The following is a 22,877-nucleotide window of genomic DNA, read 5'->3' on the forward strand; positions in this document are numbered from 1 at the left end:
GGAAAAATTTTTTAAAGCTTGAGATAGCACAAAAATTGAGAAGCTGGAGGCTCTTGATTATTGATATTAAGATGTAGACAGTGAAAATGTTTTAGTCCCTTTAGTCTTGTATACAAGTCAAACCTATTTTTATCAGCCATAAAAGTTGATGGTGAGAAAGGTGAAGGAATTTATTTGGAAGAAGATGACGAATTAAGTAGTATTAGTTAATACTCCCCATAGAACAATGTGCTTTAGGGTTACCAAATTTGAAAAGTAGTTTAGAAATGAGCAGTTAAGGCTCATCATGTACATACCTCAACAGAAGGTTATAAACCAAATAAAAGAGGTGATGATGAAACAGGAGTGGAGTCTGAGAAGTAACGATTGAGTAGAATTTTGGAATCTAGTCCTTAAAGAGAATGATGATGGCCATACAGAATGTTATATTCAGAAATGAAGTATGCTAGGAACTAAGCTAGCATGGGAATGAAGAAAGTAGATTTCACCAACAGAGGTGACTGCAAGTAGGAGTATAGGAAACTGGCAAGAGTGAGCTGGAAATTGGCAACGGAATAAAGATATTAGGAACAATTAACTCTGGTGAGAAAGATGTAAGGGATGAGACTAAGCCATTGTTTGGACTGCAGGTTAGAGACGGTCTTCACTGTAAGGGACTCATGCAGAGTATACTCAAGAAGAAAGTGATAGGGAATTGCTAAGTGAAAGACCAGCTCTGTTAGTTTTTAGTTGATTGTAGAAAATAGCTGCTGTTGAAAAAGGATAATTAGTAAGGTGCATGATAACTATAAGAATGAATCACGTTTGAAGAACCCTTCTCCTTGAAACTTGCACATTGATTTACTGGCTTGTCCATTCTTTGTTCATGCTGGCTGATTGCTAGCTCTAAAGTTAGTCTCTTGAAATATGGTTTTCTTAGTGTCAGTAACCTCTGCCACAGAATATCTGAGCTGGAGGTTCTTGGATATAGCTGTATGGTGCTCCTCCCGGATTGTCTACCCCTGAGAAAACTAATCAATCAGTCTATATCCTGAGAGTGGTTTCAGAACTGTCTTTAAACCAATCCATTCATATCCCAGTTTTTTTAGAGTTATAATCCCAGGAGTGGGGGGGTTAGATGGGTGCCTTTCAAACCTTAGATTGAGATTGCACAGTCATATCAGGTTTTACCTAAGAAGGATGTAAGAATTCATGAAGGCAGATGGATTGTTTGTCTACTTCACTGCAGGTGAGGAGGAGCTTGCGGTGACTTAGCAAATTTTATCCATATGGAGTGCTTACTGTGTTGTCTTTTCCCATCATGTGGATAACTTCTCATTTGACACTACTGATGTAAGAGGCAAAGTCTTCTACAGTGTGACTACTCATCAAGTATTTGCTTCAGTAGAAGGCCAAGAAAAAAAATCTCGATTGTGGGCATGTGTGTCACAGACAGCTGGTCATTGGTTGACACCTTCATCAAGCATTATTCTGACTTGATTCCTAGGAGTCAAGCCTCACTTGGCACCTTATTGCTTTAAGATTCCACCTTCTGAGCCTTGCCTTTTGACCTTCCTTTGCTCTGGCCTCCTGGAGGCTTTGTTTTTCACTACTTTCAATTTTTTCCTTAATGGTTGCATCTGATTTTAAAAGACCTCTCCAGTGGGTAAGAGATGTGACCTTTACTGCAGCAATTGGTCTGTGAGAGGACCCTCTGCAGTGGATGCTTACTACTATCTTCCTATGTCAGTGTGTCTGGATGGCCCCTCCATCTAGCATGTGTAGATGGATTTTTTTGTATGTTCAGCAAGTGTATAATTTTATGTTGTGCATTTTGCATTTTGTTTTGACTTACTCAGTGTATGGAGCTTATTTTTGCAGAATTGTATGCGTCATAGTTTAGGTAAAAATATGCATGGAAAATATTTAAAACTGCAGGCCTGCCATTTGCTAATTTGTTGCCTTACTTTATTGTGACATCTAAGTGGCCACAAGTTGTAGTTTGATGCCAGAGCCCACTTATTGAAGCAGTTTGAAATGGTATTGAAGTTTTATTGTAAGTCATAATGTAAAATGACTAGAAATTCATCTAATCCTGTATAACTTTATAGTCTTATTCATTAAGTATGAAGTTAATGATTAGTTCATTAAAAGGTATTTTTGTTTGTTTTTGGACTAGGAAAAAGAATCAACAGAAGACTACAATGTTGCCTGCATATTAACACTTCCGCCATACCAGAGAAGAGGATATGGCAAGCTACTTATTGAGTTCAGTAGGTATTATGTTTTCCTTTTTTCAGATTATGCACATTTACATCACAAATTAGAACATTTTTCTTCCTGGCTCTGTGGCATAGAGGGATGAAGCCCTGACTATAACCCAGACTACCCAAGATCGATTTATATGTTCAGATACTGGGGAAACTGACCGGGGAGGATGGGAGTGAATACTTGCTCATCCATCTTGAGAAGGGGGGGGGGGTTGCATTCTATGCACAGCATTAGGGGTCTGGGATGTGCTAGTCCCTGTAAGATTCTGCTTATGCAGCAGCTTTCATGGGGTGTGGGTGGGGATATGTATCCTCACAGGGGGAGACATAGCAAAGGGTTAAAGTCTGAAAGTAGGAAAGAATCCTGTGGCTGCCTGAATGATGGTAACACCATAAACAGCTCTCACTCCCACTGACGTGAAGTGGCTGTGACTAGATGGTTGGCAGGCATGGGGCCTGATGAATGTCATAAAGAATAGAACAGTCTTATCTACATTATGCTTTCTTTCTAATTGTTGGGTGCTTCAATATGTAAATATGCATATTCTTTCAGGAGGACCATAACATTTGATTTTATCTACCTTTTATTACCCATATGGAGTTCTTTATCTTTCCCAATTTTCCAGTGAGTACCCACAATGGTTTTATCACCCATGAAATTACTGATGCAGGCAGCTTCACTTTTCCATGTTTAATATAGATTATGTGCTGTCTTCAGTTCTTTTCAACATGTGAGTACCAAGACTTACATGCAGTGGCCATTTTTGTATAAAAAATCATTGTTTAAGATGAAACTGTTCTTTACATTGGAGGAAGTGCAATTGTATTCTCCCCATAAACCCACCAAGTATGCTTGACTGTGGACAAATAGCACCAATGTCTTGTGTTTCGGTCCTGTCACTAAGTGCTTTGTTACAACCTTTTGAAGTATAGTTAGCACTAATACCAGATTAGAAGATTGAAAGCACTTCGTTGTTATCATTCTAAGTATGCTTAACATTTCTAAAAATGTAGGCAAAGAAAAAAATGGGAGTTCTAAGCATAAAATATATAGAGAGAGTAACAGCAAAAGCAGGGAGAGAAAAAAGTCAGGTCGGATAAGCCTGAAACAATTCTGAAAACTAAGAAGGTAGTAGAATCCACTAAGAAATGTAAGTTCAGTTAAGACAAGGGTAGGTCTAATTTGACTGCTTCCCAAAAGAGAGATTATAAGCTAGTTGCAAAACTACCAAAAGAAAAGTCTCCAATTTGTGTGTTTACAAATTTAAAAATAAACTGCATCTTTGTCAGTATTTACATCAGAGTCATCTAGAAATAATACTGTTAATACAGGTGATGGAAAATCTGGAATGTGTTGAAGATGAGCTTAAAGTTACCACAGAAGGAAAGCATCCTGTAATCATGTTCCATAGAAAAACTGGAGATCCATTAAATTGCCCCTAGGTGTGAATATTTGCATGGCTAGTGATGGATTGTCATCCCATTCAGGATGAGTTTCTGTCTCTTGTGCTCAAGTGAGAAGATAGGTTTCAGCTTCTCCATGACCCTGTGTTGGATTAAGCAGATAATTGGAGAATAAATGAATGAATGTTTAAATTGTTTGGGGAAATGGTAAAGCAGAAATACGGACCTGTGCTGGTTTGTGGACTAATAATATGCTTATTTTCCTAGTAGAGAAATGAAAACCAGAGAGTAAAAGAAAACATGCATGAAGATTTTCATCATATTGATTACTGCTGAAGTAGCCTTATCTATATGGGTTATATCCTGCCAAGGATATAACAGTTGGCAAGCTTCCAAAGATTTAGGGCACCCTCCATGCTCCCAAACTGTTAGTTCAAGCTGAGCTGACTAAAAGATATGTTTAAGAACAAAGCCCTTCAGAGATTTATTGATGCCAAAGAGTACACTTCTCTGAAGCTTTTGAGGATCGATGGTCGGCTTGTGCTTTCCTTTGCTTGGCAGATAAATTTCATTTGGGGGAAAACTTCAATTTTCTTAATTTTGTTGATACTTTTATTACTTTTCTGTTCAGGAAAGTTATTTTAAATCGAGTGTTGTGTTTAATGGACTGTCTCAAGACCATAACATACTTTTAAATGGAGTGCTAATGTTTTCTGTCAGTTTAAAAGTGGTATAAAGTAACTGAAAACTTTTTTCCTGTGGAGAAATTGCCAGCCCAACAAAAATTAAAATGAACACACAGTGTTTTAAAGTGCTTTTTACTGTGTTTTTTTCTGTCAGAAAAGTAACTTTTGTGAGCTGATAATGTTTTCCAGCTATTGCTGCTTCTCTTTGCAGGAAAGGGGCAGTATTTTTGGCTTGACCAATCCCACAGTTAGTCCTTCCAGCCGCAAAAAGAAAAAAAAAATAAGCAAATGGCTTTTTCCAGCAGAGCGGACTAGCAGTCTGTCTCAACTGCAGATGGGTGACTCTGCTGTGGCCATTTGTTGTACCTCGGACCACTCATCTTTTACCCCCAGATCACTCTGGTTTAGCACCAGCAGCCACTATGGACCAGGGGTTAGCCACATCCTCTGCGGCTATAGGGGTTCCCTCAGTAAGAAAGGGAGAGCCACTCTTGTCCATCCTGGGAGAGGGAACAAGGAAATTTTCCTTGTTGTGTCAGAATGTTTTGCGTATCCCTGAAGAAGTTGATGTTGCCATTAGTAACACATTTGGCCCCATTTTTCATGTTAAAAATAAACAGAAAACACAGCATGTATGTACTCCTCAATTTACTTTGGATAGGAGTAATTTACTGGGTGTGGGTCAGGGTTTAATTCAGGCTGTTTTCTCCTTCTTGTAAAGTAGTTTCTGATAAATTAAAAATGGATTCAGGATTCTGAATCTAAACAGGAAGATGAAGGGACAGATACAGGTTTTCTTCTCAGATTTCTGATCCACTTTTAGAGGAGAGCTCAGTTTCTGATTCTCCCTGTGGGGATTTCTTTTTCTGTGAGAGTATTGCATGAATGTGCCAGTGTTTTCAATGGGAGAACATTGGTTGTTCAGATTTTCCAGAACCTACCCCTATTCTTCCTGTTCTGTCTGCTTTAGAGGATGTGTGGTTTATAGCGTGTAATTTTCCTGATAGCCAGTTGCTCCTCAAAAAGGCAGATAGGATGTATAACGTCCCCTCAGTCTTTGAAATGTTATGCACTATTCCCAAACGTGACCCATCAGCTGTAGCATAGCTTTAGATGATCCCACTGCTGCTAAGTATGCATTCAGTTAGTTCCAGTCCTACTCTTCTCTGATAAGCATGGTAAAAGTTATTGATGGGTATGGGGAATAAAGTCTATACCTCTGCAACTTTGATTTTCAGAATTTTGAATTGTTAGGCTTGTGTTAATTTGTTCTGGCAAATTGTGAAAGTATGATGAATGTTTTAACTGAAGTTTTTTCTTGTGAGGAAAAATCTGCTTTAAATAACTTAGTATCTTTTGCACAGGTTACTACTTATTGTTTACAGTGTGTGTGTGACTCTGAGACTTCTTCCAGGGATATGGCCACTGGTACTGTTTTGAGGAGATTTGCGTGGTTGCATTCTCAGAACCTCACAGATTTAAAAATGTTGATTTTAAATTCTCCTTTGGATTGAGATTTAGTGTTTGGCCCATCTGCTGCAGAGGTGATCAGAAAGTGCAATGAAAGGGACAAGCTGATCCAGGGAATCTCCTGAGATTTTTCAGCCCTCCTTTTCCAAATCTTCCAAAGGATTTTCTATCTCCTTATCCAATTTTGGCAAAAAAAACAGAATACCTGTACTTTGTTGAGAATGTTTAAACAGATATTTAAGAAAAATAATGGCAAGGAGGGTCCAAAAAGTAGTTTTGAATATCCCAAAACCATGGATAGTCCAACAAGTCCAAATGACTATTCAAGAGTCCTTGTGAACCCCTTCCACCCTGGCCCCTTTTTTCTTCCAGAAAGTGTGAATCTCCAATTTTCTCTTGGCAACAGATAGTTTCTGACAAATGGGTTCTGAAAGTTGGGTTTTGAAAGTCATTCAAGATTACAGATGGTAGTGGGAGGAAATTCCTCCTTTCCAGTGGGTCATTCCTCATCCTGCAGATGAGACACTTGTTTCATCGGTTCTTCATCACATGCTGTACCAAGGAGAATTAGAAACAGTTGTTCCTTCCCAGGTGGGAAAGTTTTTTGTTTTTGTTTTTTGTTTTTGTTTTTGTTTTTTTTAATTGAAAGATATTCCTAGTGCCAAAGAAAAAAAGATAATACATGGAGATGAAGTCCAATAAATGTGGACGAAAACGCAATGTGGAATAGAAGATGTTTGTGTTTCTTTGGCAACTGTCATTTGGAATAAATTATTAACTTTCAAAGTTTGGCAAGTTCGTTTTTTTTATCTCTCCAGTTTATCTGCACTCCTGTTTTTGGATAATACATGGAGACCACTTCTGAATCAGTCTTTCCCAAACTTGTTTGTGATAGTGCCAGAATTCAGACTTATGTCACTTCACAACCTGTTACCTCTTATACCTCTTTCAAGTTTCCTGGCATCACTAGACTTAAAAGATGTCTGTCATCACATCCCTATTCAGCCGGATTTCAGACATTTCTTAAGGTTTTGTGTATGGATCACGTTATCATTTCTCTTCCTTACCCTTTGTACTATCCACTGTGCCAAGAGTGTTCAGTGTCTAGCTCCAGATGTTCTTCATCTCACATTGCTGCAGTCCTTACACTTGGGGTAGTCCGCTGTCCTCGGTCGGCCCGAATATCAAAGTATAAGGCTGACGTTGGTCAAGGCGCATTAGACTGACATCAGGACGTCAGGGTACAAATGCGCATGACCGACGTCATATCCTCAGTCTTTTTTGCCGCATGGTCCGATGCAGAAGCAGCGTTGCAAGTACCGTTCGGCGTTCTGAAATTTTTCGAATTCGGAGTTTCAGACCGAGTCAAAGTTGGCTAAGTACCCCGTTGGGGAATATTTTGGTTTTTTCTTGCCTCAGTGGTTTACCGGATGTCAGAAAAAGTGAATAACTGTATTTCTTGTGGGAAGCAGATACCGCATAGAGATTATCATACCTTGTGTATTCCTTGTTTAGGGCCTGAGCACGACGTTGTTGGGTGTCGCTTTTGTGCTAGATTCAATAAGCGCACTATTAAGAGAAGGTTAGATTGTGCCAGGTTAGTCTTCGGGAAGCGGTGCAATTACAATATGCCGTCGGATGCTCCAACGCCCGCTTCTTCGAAGAAGCGCAAGGATAAAGCAGCTAAGCCCAGGGTAGACGAGTCATCCGTACCGGACGCCGGTTCTTTAGAGGTGTCGGTGGAGCCGGCGGTTCCACCGGAGGTTTCTCTGGAGTCCCAGGGGGAGACCTTGTTATTGCAGGATGTGGCCTCTCAGGAGGCAGGTCAGGCAGAAGGGGCTTCTCAGGTTACTGTACTCCCCTCCCTTCCTAGGGTGGTTAGGCCTTCTGTTTCCAAGGCTTCTCCCAGAGGCAGGCCAGGTTTAGCTTCAGTTAGTGTCACTCCTAGTTCTTCAGGATCTGTGCCCAAGAAGCATATGCTTAAAATGGCAGAAGATTTGATTACCTTGATTAGAGGTTCTTTGCCCCCTCCTGATAAGAGGCCTAGGGTGGAACCTGAGTTGGGGAGTCTTGAGCAGGCTTCAGATGTTTCAGAGTCTTCGGCTGAAGACTTGCAGGAGTATTCTCCTTATTCTGATTCTGATGTGGATGATTCTACTCCTTCTGCTTCTCCTCCTGAGGATTTTTCTTTTTCAGAGAGCATTTTAAGTGGGAAGGTCAGGATTTCTCTGATTCCAGGAAAAGGCTTAGGGAATTTCTGTTTTTACCCCAGCATAGGCCTTTGGCTATACCTCCTGTTCTGGATGTTGTGGAGGATGTGTTTGCAGAGGCTTCTCTTAATCCTGATTCTTTGCCTCCTGCTCCTGTTAAGCCGGATAGGTATTATAGGGTGCCTGTAGCTCATAAGTTTCTTTTTAAGAGTCCTAGGGCGGACCCAGAAACTATTAGTCAGGGGCCTAAGGGTGTTAAGGCTTCTGTTGTTAAAATCCGGTTCCTCCAGATAAAGAGGCCAGGGCTTTGGATAGATGGGGAAAGAAAGTCTATACGTCTTCCACCCTAGCTATGAGGGCTCTAAATTGCCAGTTTCACATGTTGAAATACCAAAACTATCTACTGTCTCAATTGAAGTCTAAGGTAGATGCTCTGGCGGAAGGTATTGAGTGTAAAGAGTTACAGGATTTGGTACATGTCTCTGAACAAGTGGGTAAGCATTCTTTGCAATGTGGTTTTGATGCTGTCCAGGCCTCGTCTAGGGTGGCTGCCACAGGGTCAGTTCTTCGCAGGCACGCCTGGCTGAGGGATCAGAATTTATCTGACCATGTTAAGACAAGGATTTTAGATGCTCCTTTACAATCTGATGTGTTATTTGGTTCACCTGTTGAGGCAGTCTTAAAGAAAATGGAAGACAAGGCTAAGTCTATGCAGACTGTTAAAGATTTTTTGCAGGTCCAGCCTCCGAGGTTTAGCAGAAACTGGCCTACTAAGGGGTGGACGTATCCTTCTTATGATTCCCAGTCTAGGGGTAGGTCTAGACGGGGTAGGGGCAGAGCTCAGAGCTCTTTCAGGCCTAGAACAGGGAGTTCACCTGCACAGTCTTCGGGTGAGGGCAGGGATCAGTCCTTTCGTAAACAGACCCAATGACCTACCTTTTCAGCTGCCAGAGCCTTCTCGTCTGGCAGCACCTTTGGGAGGAAGGTTGGCACTTTTCAAGGAAAATTGGAGTTTAATTACCCAAGACAGATGGGTATTGGATATCATACACCAAGGTTACAGGTTTTATTTCCATACCTTGCCTCCTTTCAAAGGCATGCCAGACGTTCCTCCTCAGCAAAGAATAGAGGCTCACAAACAGATTTCTCTGCTGCTCCAAATAGGAGCCATTCAGCCGGTCCCTCTGTCAGAAGTGGGCCTAGGATTTTATTCTCGCCTGTTCCTAGTACCAAAGAAGGGGAACACGTGGAGACCAATTTTGGATTTATCTATCCTCAACACTTATCTGGACATTCCCAAGTTCAAAATGTTGACGTTACAACAGCTTCTACCTCTGCTGGGCAAAGATCACTGGATGGTGACTCTGGATCTCAAGGAGGCTTACCTTCATGTTCCTATCAGGCTAAATTGCAGGAAGTATCTACGTTTCCGGGCTGGGACCTCTCATTATCAGTTCTCTGCATTGCCCTTTGGCTTATCTACTGCGCCCAGAGCGTTCACGAAGGTTCTGGCTCCAGTGATAGCTTTCTTCAGGCTAAGAGGAATACAGATCTATCCTTATTTGGACGATTGCCTGATTCTGGCTCAAGGAAAGGAAGAACTTCTTCATCATCTACACTATGTGATAGCAGTGCTAAGATGCCTGGGGTATTCTGTGAACGAAATAAAGTCCAGTCTAGTACCCTCTCAGGACATGTGCTTTCTGGGTGTGAGACTGAATACAGCATCCCAGATGGCCTTTTTGACCCCGGACAAACAAAAGAATCTTTCTCTTTACTTCCATCAATTGTCTCATCAGTCCAGGCTGACTGCAAGGACAATCCTTCAAGCCTTGGGGTTCATGGCATCTTGTATTCTGGTGCTTCCCAATGCCAAACTGCATATGAGGAAGCTACAATGGTATCTCAAAATGTATGGACACAGCACTGCCAAGATTTGGACACTGTCATTCAGATAATACCTTGCATTCAAAAGGAATTTTTGTGGTGGGCTCAGGAATGTCACCTAAACAAGGGACTCTCTGTGACCCAGCCAGAGGCGAGTCAGATTCTAACGACAGATGCCTCAGACAAAGCTTGGGGAGCTCATCTAAATGGAAAGTGGATACAAGACACGTGGCCTGCCAGACTTCTACATCTACATATCAACCTGAAGGAGATGTTAGCAGTCCAATTTGCATTAATAGCTTTCAAGGATTTACTTCTTCCAGGGCAGGTGTTGATTCTAACAGACAACACAACTGTCATGTGGTACATTAACAAGCAAGGGGGAACACATTCTTATCCTCTGTGCAGACAAGCAATGATTTTATGGGAGACTGCTCTCAGTTTACAGCTAAATCTTCAGGCAAGGTTTCTGCCGGGAGCACAGAACTCCATAGCAGATGTGTTGAGCAGACAAATTATGGATCCCCACGAGTGGAAATTGGATCCTCATGTATTTCAGATATTGACAGTGTCATGGGGAACTCCAGACATAGATCTGTTCGCTTCTCCACTAAACTACCAGCTGCCAAAGTTTTGCACAAAAAGTTTTCATCCCACAGCTTGGAAAGTGGATGCTCTTTCATTCAATTGGAGCAATCCTCATGTGTATGCCTTTCCACCTCTGCCTCTCCTCCCAAAGGTACTTCTGAAGGTCAGACAGGACAAGCCAAAGATGATTTTAATAGCTCCAGATTGGCCTCGACAGCATTGGTACCCACTACTGAGAAGTCTGGCAGGAGCCTCCATGGCCTTTACCTTCGATTCCACACCTGCTGTCTCAGGAGAACAATCATTTACTCAATATCAAACTTCACTCTCTTCACCTGACAGCCTGGCATATTCTGTTTTAAACCCTGGAGGGTTTCAGCTTCCACAGCAAGTTTTGAATGTTATTTTGGAAGCCAGAAGGCCTAGTACAAGGAAAGTGTACGCAGGTAAATGGAAGAGATTTTTATTTTGGAGTGCAGCGAAAGCATTTGATGTTTCTAAGCCTAATTTAAGTGTGGCTCTTCAATATCTTACTGAGTTACTGGACAAAGGTTTGTCCTTCTCTTCTATTAAGATTCATGCTGCAGCAATTTCTGCTCACTATGACTGTGACCCACCATTGTTTTCTCATCCTTTGTTTAAGCAATTCCTTAGAGGGGCAAAGAATATAAGACCCCCACGGAGAGCTCCTACTCCTGCTTGGGATCTCAATTTTGTGTTGGAGAAACTTACTCTACAACCTTTTGAGCCTGCAGCTACTGCTGAGTTGAAATATTTATCATGGAAGACTGCTTTTTTGTTAGCCATTACCTCTGCGAGAAGGGTTTCTGAATTGCAGGCCCTTATGGCAGTTGAGCCTTTCTTAATTTTCCATAAGGATAGGGTATCTTTGCGTACTAATCCTTCCTTTATGCCTAAGGTGGTTTCTAGTGTGTCTTTAAACCAAACCATTCATTTGCCTACCTTTTTATGCAAACCCCCAAAATAAAGGGGAAAAGATTTTGCACACTTTGGATATACACAGGCAGTTGCGATATTATTTGAGCAGAACTAAAGGGTTCAGGCAGTCTCAGCAGTTGTTTCTTTTGCTTTGAGTTCTCAGGGCAAGCCTCTGTCAAAACAAACTATTTCTAAGTGGATTGGGTTTTGCATTGCTTTCTGTTATTCCCATCATGGCAAGGCGGTTCCAGCTGGGATTAGGCCTCATTCCACTAGGGCTACTGCCACTTCAACAGCTTTTTTAAGGGGGGGTGGCAACTAAGGATATCTTGGAGGCAGCTACTTGGAGTTCTGTGCATACTTTCTCTAAGCATTATCACCTTCCACTTTACTCTAAATCTAGGGCTGGTTTTGCCGCTGCTATTTTACAGGGCATTTTGGCAGCTCCTGCTTCTTTATAGTTGTGCCATCCTCCCTTACCTCTGCTTTGGGATTCTACCCAAGTGTAAGGACTGCAGCAATGTGAGATAAAGAACATAGTACAGTTTTGTACCTACCATAAATGTAGATGTTCGAAGATCCACATTGCTGCAGTCCAATTTACCCTCCCTCCTTCCCCTCTGTAGCTAGAGGCGGTTGTGTGGGTTGGATTGTAAATATTGTGTATATTGTATATATTGTACATATTATTAGTGTTAGGGTGGTTGGTTGTTGGTTTTGTTGTCTTTGAGTTTTGACCTTTCTTGTTAGGGTCTTCTGACATCTGGGGCAAGAAAAGACTGAGGATATGACGTCGGTCATGCGCATTTGTACCCTGACGTCCTGATGTCAGTCTAATGCGCCTTGACCGACATCAGCCTTATACTTTGATATTCGGGCCGACCGAGGACAGCGGACTACCCCAAGTGTAAGGACTGCAGCAATGTGGATCTTCGAACATCTACATTTATGGTAGGTACAAAACTGTACTTTGTAGCTCATTGCAGGCTACAGGAGTGTCCACATTTTTTCATATTTAGACTACTTTCTTATCTTTACAGACTCTCTTTCAAATTGCCAAGAATCTCTCTTGGGTGAGAGATCTGTTACACAAGCTGGGATTCCAAAAGAATATTCAAAAGTCTTTCTTGACTCCTTCACACAGAATTGTGTTCCTGGGATGTCAGCCAGATGCCTCAGTTCAAAGAGCTTTTCTTCCACAGGAAGGAGTTGGAGGTTGGCATAAATGGTGTTTACCACACAGGCAAGAGTTATAGTTGGATTCTTACTAAGAAGAAATTGGCTAGGCTTAAAATGTTCCAAAAGGGCAGCTAGCCTAGTATTTATCTATGAAGCTGTGAACCTTTATATGGATCTATTTCTGAGGTTTTCCCCTCAGACTTCAGTCACTGAGCATCTTTTATTGTCATAATACTCATGGCAAAACTCCACAGTGGTATCGGAAATTTGTTTGGTCCCAGCATTAGCACCCTTTATCTTTTCAAATTCAAGTGCCGGAGTTTGTCAGAAGAAACATCTTTTGGAGGAGACAACAGATATCCTTAAATCTAGGTCTCCCCTTCCCCTTGTCATTCACCATAGACACTTTAGACTTTGATTGGGGAGCAGTTTGAGGAGGAATAAAAGTGCAGGGGGTTGTGACACCAAGGACAGATCCTGGCACATAAATGTCAAGGAGGTACTTAACCTGATCAAGGCACTCAACTCTATGTACTGTCTTTGGTCCCTGGGACCTATTCAAGTGGTTACAGACAATACCACAGTCATGCATGGCACATGCAGCAAGCAAGGAGGAACCAGGTCGTACCCCCTTTGTAGACTATCAATGTTAGCTTGAGATGTAGTTTCACAACATAATCTCACTCTGTAGGCATCCTACATTCCATAAGAATAAAACTGTGTGGCAGACAAGCTCAGTAGGACCAGGGCAGACCCTTACAAATGGAAATTAGATTGGGGAGTGTCTTCCAAGATTGTATCCATCTGTGGGGAGTTCCTCAATTAGACCTCTTTGCCTCCTGTCTGCACAATCAACAAGCAAGATTCTGTTCTAGGATCAATGCAAGAAGGCCTGGAAAATGGATGCCTTTTTTCTTTGGAGAGGAATGTCGCTGTATGCTTTTCCACCCTTTCCACTAAAGGTACTTCTGAAGATTCAGAAGGAATCCCTCAAAATCACTGTAGTGACTCCCTTCTGGCCCTGGCAAAAGTGTTTCTCCCTTTTGAAAATGGCCTTGAAAATTACCACAAGCTTTCTCACAGACTGGATCTACTTACACAAGAACAGGGGTGTTTGATACAGCCCAAAATCAGCTGACTTTAATTGACTGCCTGGATGATAGGGTCTTGATTCATTTTAGGCATCTGTTTATGGTGGATGTGCATCTGATACTAATGGAGGCAAAAAAGCCTGCTACTAGAAAATCATATGTTAGCAAATGGAAAAGGTTTTCTAGTTGTTTCCAGCCACAAAATCAGCACACATTCGGAGCTATTTGTTCTGAGATTCTGCAATTACAATATTTATGTGAGTTACTATCACATGGCTTTTCTTATTGCTCTATTGCTCTATCAAGGTTAATGTATTGGCCATTTCAGCACGTCTCCCATGGATCCTCCTATTTCAAAGCAGTTTCATGTCAAAATGTTCTTAAAAAGGGTTTTGCATAAGGGGCCTCCAGAACAACTGATGGACAGTGCTCTCAACTTCAATAACCACATCGCCGCAACAGTTCAGGAAATCCTATGTGGCACACCTCATCATTAAGGGATTTTCATCCAGAAAAAAAGGAGGTCATTGTCTTACTGTACTCCTCCCTCATTAGAACCATTATAGAGTACAGTTTGGTATGTACCTCACAAGACATCTGCAACAGCTGGAAAGGCTGCAGAAATACCTCACTAAAAGAATCACAGGCCTAAAGCAGATGCCTTATACTGACCATCTAAAAAAATTAGAAGTTATGTACCTACCATAACGTTCCATGTTAGTTGTCTTCTTCTCGCCTTCTTTCTTGTTGGATGGGTTCAGAGCCGATCCTCGGCTCTGACTCGGCCACTCTAAAAGCTCGAGAGCGAATTCCACTGGCTCGAGGCTCCCCTATATCCCACAATGCTAGGCGGTAACTCCTCAGATCTTGTTTGAAAGCTAAGGCCAGCAAGGAAATTCCATAAAAGGAACAAACAAAAACTCCTCTAGGTCTGTCCTGGCTAGGGGGAAGGAGGGTGGGACGCAAGAAAGAAGGCGAGAAGAAGACAACTAACATGGAACGTTATGGTAGGTACATAACTTCTAAATGTTAAGTTGTCTATCTCGCCTTCATTCTTGCTGGATGGGACCGCATCCCTAGCACCTTGTCCCGGGGGGCCTATCGGAACAGACTCTTGAGTACAGTGGAACCAAAGTTGGCTCTGTCTCTAGAGGCCAGGTCCAACTTATAATGAGAAATGAAGGTATGGGGAGAAGCCCAAGTAGCTGCAGAACAAATCGAATCAATAGGCAGCCTATCTTGGAAAGCTATAGAAGTGGCTAAAGCTCTAGTTGAATGAGCCCTGGGTTTGGATGGCAACTGTTGATGTCTTATCTCATACACTAGGGTAATCAATGAAGTAAGCCATCTAGAGAGAGACACTTTAGAAACTGGAAGGCCCATTCAACCTTCTGCATAAGAAACAAACAGTTGGTCAGATTTCCTGAATTGTTTGGTCCTGTCTAAATAGTACCTAAGTTGGCGATGAATATCTAAACAGTGTAACTTTTGTTCTGACCTATTAGAATAATTAGGGAAGAAGACAGGAAGCTCAATGGTTTGATTCAAATTTGCCAGTGAAGCTACCTTGGGCAAAAAGGACGGTTAGTGCGTAGGACACCCTATCCTTATGAAACACAAGATTAGGGGGTCGACTGCACAGAGCATGGAGTTCAGAGACTCTTCTAGCTGAAGTGATAGCTACTAAAAAGAGTGTTTTCCAAGAAAGTAACTTTATTGAACATGAAGCCGCAGGTTCAAAGGGGGAAAGAATTAAGGACGTCAGAACCAAGTTGAGATCCCATTGGGGAGGAGGATCTCTGATGGGTGGTTTGAGGAGAAAAACTCCCTTTAAAAAGGCTTTGCAGAGTTTGTGAGACATAATGGAGGACTCCGAGACTCCAACATGAAAGTTCGAAATTGCTGCCAATTGAACTCTAATGACGGAGACGAACTTGAGTGGAAAAGTTCGGCTAGAAAGTCTAGAACTGATTGAATGGAAGCAGTGAAAGGATCTATATTCTTTGACTGCGCCCAAAAGGAAAAACGTTTCCACTTGTTAAGATAAATCTTCCGAGTGGAAGATTTATGAGAGGCTATCAAGATATCTCTAACTGAGTGAGATATCAGAGGAAGCCTGGCTAAAGTTGAAATTGGAGGAAGCACGCTGTGAGGTTCAGAGAAGGAAGGGAGTGGTGCAACTGACCTGACTGATGGGTCAAGAGGTCTGGAACTGGGTCCAGATGCCAAGGTTGCTCCAACAGATAACGGTGGAGGAACGGGAACCAAACCTGTCGAGGCCAGTAAGGGGCAATAAGGATTATGGAAGCTTTCTGAGCGATGGCTTTCTGTATTAGTTGAGATATCAGTGGGAAGGGAGGAAAAGCATACAGAAGTCCCCGGGGCCAATCGTGTACTAGAGCGTCTCTGCTGGGGTGGCCTGGTTGGGGAAAGAGGGTGAAAAAATCGTCGCACTTGCTGTTTTGGGGAGTAACGAAAAGGTCGCAGCAAGGCCGGCCCCACTTTCGAAAAACTTTCTCCAACACTGAATTCTTCAGAGACCACTCGTGAGGCATGAGAATAGCCCTTCTCAATTTGTCTGCAATCACATTTGACTTCCCGGGAATGTGCGTTGCTAACAGAAACCGCTGAGAAGAAATCGCCCATTGCCACAGTCTGAGTGCCTCTCGACATAGGGGGTAAGATCTGGTCCCACCTTGTTTGTTGATGTACCACACCACAGACATGTTGTCTGTCTGGATTGCTATAGTTCCCTTGGGAAGAGAGTCTTGTAAGGCTTGCAACGCTAGAAGCACTGCTCTCATCTCTAGGACGTTTATGTGCAAGTGGCACTCGAACGATTGCCACATGCCCTGGACTGTCCTGCCCTGGTAATGCCCCCCCCCCCGATCAGGGAGGCGTCCGTTGCCACTGTAGCAACCGGAGGGGGAGGGACAAAAGGTCTCCCTAGGAGGAGCTGGGGAGATGTGAACCACCAAGAGAGATGATTCTTGCACGATTGAGTTATCCGAATAGGATGGGACATTGGAAGTCGTTGGAAAGACCATTGTGTGAAGAGCATCCATTGCAAAATTCTCATATGGAAGCGAGCTAATGGTAGAAGAGGGATGGCCGCCGCCATAATCCCTAGGACTTTCAGGATCAATCTAGCTTTGACTTTGTTGCTCTGCAAGACAAGAGGGACCTGTCTGTGTATGTCTGCTATTCTCTGCTCTGTGAGTCTGGCTGACATGTTGACTGTGTCTAGATTTGCGCCTATAAAGGTAATAACACGACAAGGCGACAAGACAGACTTTTCGTAATTTATTGAAATGCCTAGTGCCTGACATGTGTGAAAGGTGTAGTCTCTGGTGAGAAGTAAAAGATGCTTGGTGGGGGCTGTAAGGAGCCAGTCGTCTAAATAAGGAAACACCTGGAATCCTTGTCGTCTCAGATGAGAGGCTACCACTGCCATGCATTTGGTAAACACTCGGGGGGCTGTAGTGAGACCAAAGGGCAGGGCTCTGAATTGGAAATGACTGGTTCCCAGCCTGAAGCGGAGAAACCTCCTGGAGCGTCGACTCATTCTGATGTGATAGTACGCGTCCTGGAGATCTATCGAGCACATCCAGTTGTCCCGCCCCAAAAGGGGTAGAATGGACTGCAGCGTGACCATCCGGAACTTTGTTTTCTTGACAAACTTGTTCAAGTTGCTGAGATCCAGAATGGGTCTCCAGTCCCCTGTTTTCTTTGGAACCAAAAAGAATTTGGAGTAGATTCCGGATCCTGTTTGGTCTGCTGGAACTGGTTGAATGGCTCTTTTTGCGAGCAGCTTTGAAATTTCTAATGCTGCTTGCTCCCTTTGACTGGGTGGAACGTCTGGAAGGGATTTTTTGGATTGCTTCGGAATGAAAAGGAAAGGGATTCTGTAGCCTTCGGAAATGATAGACTGTACCCACTTGTCTTGAGTCAGGGATAGCCAGGCTTCTGGGTACAGCGATAATCTTCCCCCGACTGCCTCCGAAGGTGGACAGCCGGGCAACATCTCAGGGATGCTGAAAGGGCTTGTCGGAAAAGGATTCTCGACTGCCCTGATTCTGCGGGCCCCCTCTGCCTCTAGGACGGCGTCTACCATTATTGTTCCCCCCTCTGCCTCTAGAGGGGAAATGACTCTGTGCGTCAGGCAAATCTCCTTGAGATTGTTTGCGGAACCACATCTTTCCCCCCTTCTGGCCTTTGGGGTAAGGCCTAGAAGGAGTAGAAAAACGGACTCCGATGGCAGAGAGAGTTTTGCCATCAGTCTCGCACTTAGTCAGGGTTTCCTTCACTTGAGGACCAAAGAGGGATGATCCATCAAAGGGGGAATTAGTGAAGGACGCCTTGAAAGTGTCCGCAAAGTTACATAGCCGCATCCGGGCGTGCCTACGTAAGGCTACACCTGTACCTGCCGCTCTACTTGCTCCATCAGCCGCATATGAAAGGAGGCGCATGGAGGAGTTAGTTATAGAATTAAGGGTTGCCAGCTGAGAATTCATTCTATCCTGAAAACCCGCAGCTGTTGGGTCCTTTAACATTTCACTCGCTTCCTTGAGCAAATCCCTCTGAAGACGAGTGAAATGACACAGGTAATTCAGCGATCTCATAGTAAAGGTCGCTGACGAGAACATCCGCTTCCCGTACCTGTCCATCGACCTAGACTCCTTGTTAGGAGGATGAACAGGCACCGAAGGATCAGCTAACTCCTTCTTGGTGGCCGCAGCCACCACCATAGCATCAACAGAGATGCCTTTGGTTAAAAATTCTTTGTCCTTGGGGGCAGTGATGAATTTTGATGGTCTCCTGGGGGTGGGTTCCACTGAATCAGGAGCCGTCCAAGCCTTCTTTGCCACCACTTGCATAAGGGGGTCAAAGAGGGGGGGACACCCAGGAGGTGGAAGGGCGAGAGCCAAACGCCTCAAGATACACTGATTCATCCTCTGAAGGGTTGAGGGATGGCCAATTCCCCCTCTGTTTTAAGATTTCAAGGATATCTGCAAAGGAGACATCTTCAGAGGTGGAACGAGGGGAACCTTCAGAATCCTCTAAATCAGTGTCAGAGGTGACAGACTCAGGGGAGACAATGTGCTTCCTCTTGCACTGCCTCTTCCTAGGGGGCTCTCCTACCAGGTCAGGAGAGGCCTCAGAAGAGGAGGAGATCCCCACTGGGGAAACTTGAGGAGCTGGCTCTCTACAGTCGGGGATGAGAGAGTGAGTAGAAATCACCGGAGGCACCATGGAGGGAGGGGCAGAAGGAGCCGACTGTGGAGTTGAACCTGGTTCCAACACGCTCCTCATGACTTCGAAGGCACCCCTGTCAGGCAGAACCGGAGGTCTCCACTCTGAAAAACTGAAAACCTCCCCCGGCACCGACCGTGATGGCTCCGAGGCCGATGTCGGAGCCGAACTCACCAGCGACGAAGCACCGAGAGGGAGAGCGGGGTCAGGCAAAGGTCCGATGCCACTCGCCCCCTCTGAGCCGACGAGGGAAGTCCGGCGCCGAGATTCCTCCAAGGAAGACATCGGAGCAGACGACGGAACCGAAGACAAGGGTATCGGTTCCGACGCCACCACAGTCTCGGGTCCGAGCCTCCCCGGCTCCGAACTCAAAAGAGTCAGAGGAGGAACATTTTGAGTAATGGGAATAGTTCTCGACTGTTGAGTCGGACTTTGAAGCATTTGGGCTAGTGCCTCGGACTTAAGAAGTTGACTCACTACTCTCTGAAGGTCATGGTCCGATAACCTGGAAGACCTGGAGGAGTGGGATCTATGGCTCCGTTCAGACAGCAAAGGTGATGCTAGCGCCGAATGAACGGACCCGATAGATGGAGATCGGGACCTTTTCCTAGATGTCTGTTCCGACAACTTGATCGGAGCCGACTCAGTTATGTCTTCCTCGGCTCTGGCCAGAGCCGAGGAAACAGTAGGGGGCATGTGTATGAGATTCATCGGCTCCGGCCAGAGCCGATGTTCGAATAGCCTTAGGACCCCCAGAAGACAGCTCAGAGACTGGAGCCGAAGGTCTGGAAGGCTTAGAGGGTTTCCCCGAGGACTGAGTCGAGGGACCCTCAGGCTTCAATAAGCCCCTTAAAATAAGTTTATTTTTTTGCTCCTGCAGGACTCTAGGGCTGAAGCCATGGCAAACAGCACGAGTCCTGTAGGTGCAAAGGTCCCAGGCAGTACACACAAGAAGTGTGACCGTCTGTCAGAAACATCTTCTGACAGCACGAGTCACACTTCTTAAAGCCTGAGACCTTTGATTCCTTAGACATGTCTAAGAATAGAAGTGTAACCACACAAACACGCACACACACCGATTACACTTAGAAATAATTTAAACTAAATTAAATTAAGTTAGAAGTAATTAGAAAATAAAATCCCTATAAAACAGTCACTCACTACTAGGAAGGGAGGGACTGGGCCTAAGGCCCAAGGGAAAATTTCTAGTGAGTTTTTGGAAAAGGAGGGAAATTTACAGGGAATGGGATGGAGCTACTCACAATGTAACTATTTAGAAAAAAACTAACTTAAAAGGGGGAAAAAAGCTAAGAAAAACTAGTTTCTTTTCAAAACTAACCTGAGCCGGTAGGAACGCACCTCGATCGCTGTAGCGGCAAACGAGATCTGAGGAGTTACCGCCTAGCATTGTGGGATATAGGGGAGCCTCGAGCCGGTGGAATTAGCTCTTGAGCTTTGAGTGGCCGAGTCGAACCCATCCAGCAAGAATGAAGGCGAGATAGACAACTTAACATCTTCAGCTATACTCTGTGGCATATTGTCTACTCAGAGGCTGTCTCTGCTTAACATACAAGGCCATATCAAACCCTGAGCTGTTGGACATACTCCACATAAAGAAATACCAATCCCTTAGAGCCACACGCTTCAGGGATCTAAACCTTGTCATTACAATGAACAAAATATGCTGGAGTGATAGGTTCCTGACCCAGAGACTCCCCATACTCTGGAATAGACTGCCCATACATGTCAAGTAGAGCGCTTCCTTGGTGCTCTTCTTTAAAAGGAACCTTGACTATTGGATGGGAGATAGGAAATTCACCCTGGGGATCACGTCAGTCGCCCTGCTAGACAGGGGTCCAGGGAAGTAAATGCTGCGGGATGAAATATCCAGGGAATTGTTATGGCTAGGCTTATATAGGCCCTAGAACCGATAGCCTAGTACCAACCTATGAACCTATGGTGGGACCTCCCTGGGATCTTAATTTTGTGATGGAGAAGCTAACACTTGCTCCATTTGAACCAGCTAATCTGGCTGACTTGAGTTTCTTAACTTGGAAAATAGTTTTACTGATTGCTCTGACCTCTGCAAGAAGGCTATAAGCTGTTATGGCAAGTCAGCCCTCTCTGTTTCTATAGGGACAGGGATTCTTTGAGAACTAATTCTTTTATGCCTAAAGTAGTATCAGAGTTTCCTTTTAAGTCAAGCTACTACTTGCTCTGTTTTCTTTCCTGAACCTGAAAATGAGGTAGAAAGGATAACTCCGTACCTTGGATATCCACAGACAACTCTTGTACTAGCTTGACAGAACTAATCATTTGATGTTGTCAGTCTTCAGTTATCCTTGACCTTTGGGTACGGTTCCGATCCTCATAACTGGCTTGGCCATTATTCAGCTCGCACAAAGCAAAAACTCTTGAGCCAAGTCTCTACCCACAATACCCTTGTCCAAATTACCTCAGATCTTGTTTGCCGCTCTTGTCGCAGGACGTATCATCTAGATTCTCTTGCAGCTACATAAAATCTTTATAGTGTTTTTCATACCTCTAACATTGCTGGTTGCTTGTTCCTTGTCTTTACTAGTTTCTGTCCCACCTGTCTGTTAAATGAGTGAGTGCGCTGTTTTCCTTTACCTGATGGTATTCTTAGTCTACCATCATTGGTAGTACTTTCCTTTCTCTACCTCCTTTTTTTGGTAGCTTGGGCCTACCATTGTTGATAGCCATTCATTTCCTTTGTGTGAGAGTGCAGTTCCCTTTTACTGTGTGTTAGTGCTGTCTGTTGACTTTTCTTTTTCTTAGTCAATATGGTGGATAAATCCAATGGGGCAACCGGGTTTAAGCAATGCAAAGGCTTGGTAGAAAGATGCCCAACTCTGATGGACACTCTTTTGTGTGTACTGCTTGGGCCCGGCGCATCTTCAGCAAGACTGCATAATTTTTCAAGCCTTCAGTAACTGGGCCCTTGTAGAAAGAAAAAAATTAATCTTAAAAGGGTTAATTAAGTCTTTATTTGAGGAAGCTGTGTCTAAGTCTGACACATTTTTACCTTCCTCTCCCTCTAAATTTGGACTGGGACATAAGAGGAGTCATTCGGTGCTGGCGTCCCCTTCGGTGCCAGCAATGAAGAAACATAAACCTTCAGCTCCCACACCACCAGTGGAATCAAAGTATGAAACTAAAAAAATTACGGAGCCAACTTCCTCAACACCGTCTACTGTAACTTCAGCACCATAGGTCTCATTGCCAGCCTCCCCGGTACGGACAACTATAACTTCCCTGTCAGTACCAGCTCCACCTGTAACACTTGTGGAACCAGCAAACACCCTGGTGATGAAACCTAATATTATCAATGTACCCAGGGCAAGATATTCCCCTTCAGTTGATCCCTTTGTGGGACAGCTCCCAGGTCCATTCCTAGAAAGACCAGAATCTCCCTCAGGCTTCTCTGTCTGTACCTCCAGGGGTCTGACTGAAGTCAATGTTGTGAGTTTGGTGGATTAGCTCCTAGTGGCAAGGGATCTCTCTATCTCTCTCCCAGGCCCCGCCCCTTTTTGGAGTTTGGGCTTTCTCTCCTAGGACTCCACCAAACTTTCCTCCTCTAACCCCCTTTCAGGACTTATGACTCCAGTTCTCCCTGTTACAGCTGCTCCGGTTCCAGCAGCCTTTTCCCCTTCGGTTCCAGGGACTGCCTTGAGTTCCTTGGTTCCATCGGAACCAGTGGACTTCCGGGGCTGTAGCTCTGCTGCCAGATCCGAGGGTCACTGATCAGCTCCAGCTTTTTATTCGGAGTCATCCTTGACTCTCGGAGCTTCTGCTGACGTGGGCTCTTCCTCGGCTCCTGCTTCTGGGGTGGAACCACAGTTCCGTGATTGTCCTTCTTGGTTCAGGGTTCCCATCCCTCTTCAGGGGGGACCTGCCTTA

The 22,877-nt window shown here is 44.0% G+C and overlaps 1 protein-coding gene across 3 annotated transcripts in view; it reads left to right on the forward strand.

Annotated features, from left to right (window-relative positions):
• Positions 1–22,877, forward strand: part of KAT5 (lysine acetyltransferase 5) — a 485,129-nt gene that overhangs the window by 216,115 nt on the left and 246,137 nt on the right. For all 3 annotated transcript variants that reach the window (XM_044069174.1, XM_044069176.1, XM_044069175.1), the window contains exon 11: positions 2,159–2,252. In XM_044069174.1, the coding sequence (XP_043925109.1) occupies positions 2,159–2,252 (94 nt within the window). The remainder of the gene's footprint in view (positions 1–2,158; positions 2,253–22,877) is intronic.

Source organism: Protopterus annectens, chromosome 4.part0 (assembly GCF_019279795.1).
Source record: "Protopterus annectens isolate FY-2018-M chromosome 4.part0, PAN1.0, whole genome shotgun sequence".
NCBI classification, from domain to species: domain Eukaryota; kingdom Metazoa; phylum Chordata; order Ceratodontiformes; family Protopteridae; genus Protopterus; species Protopterus annectens.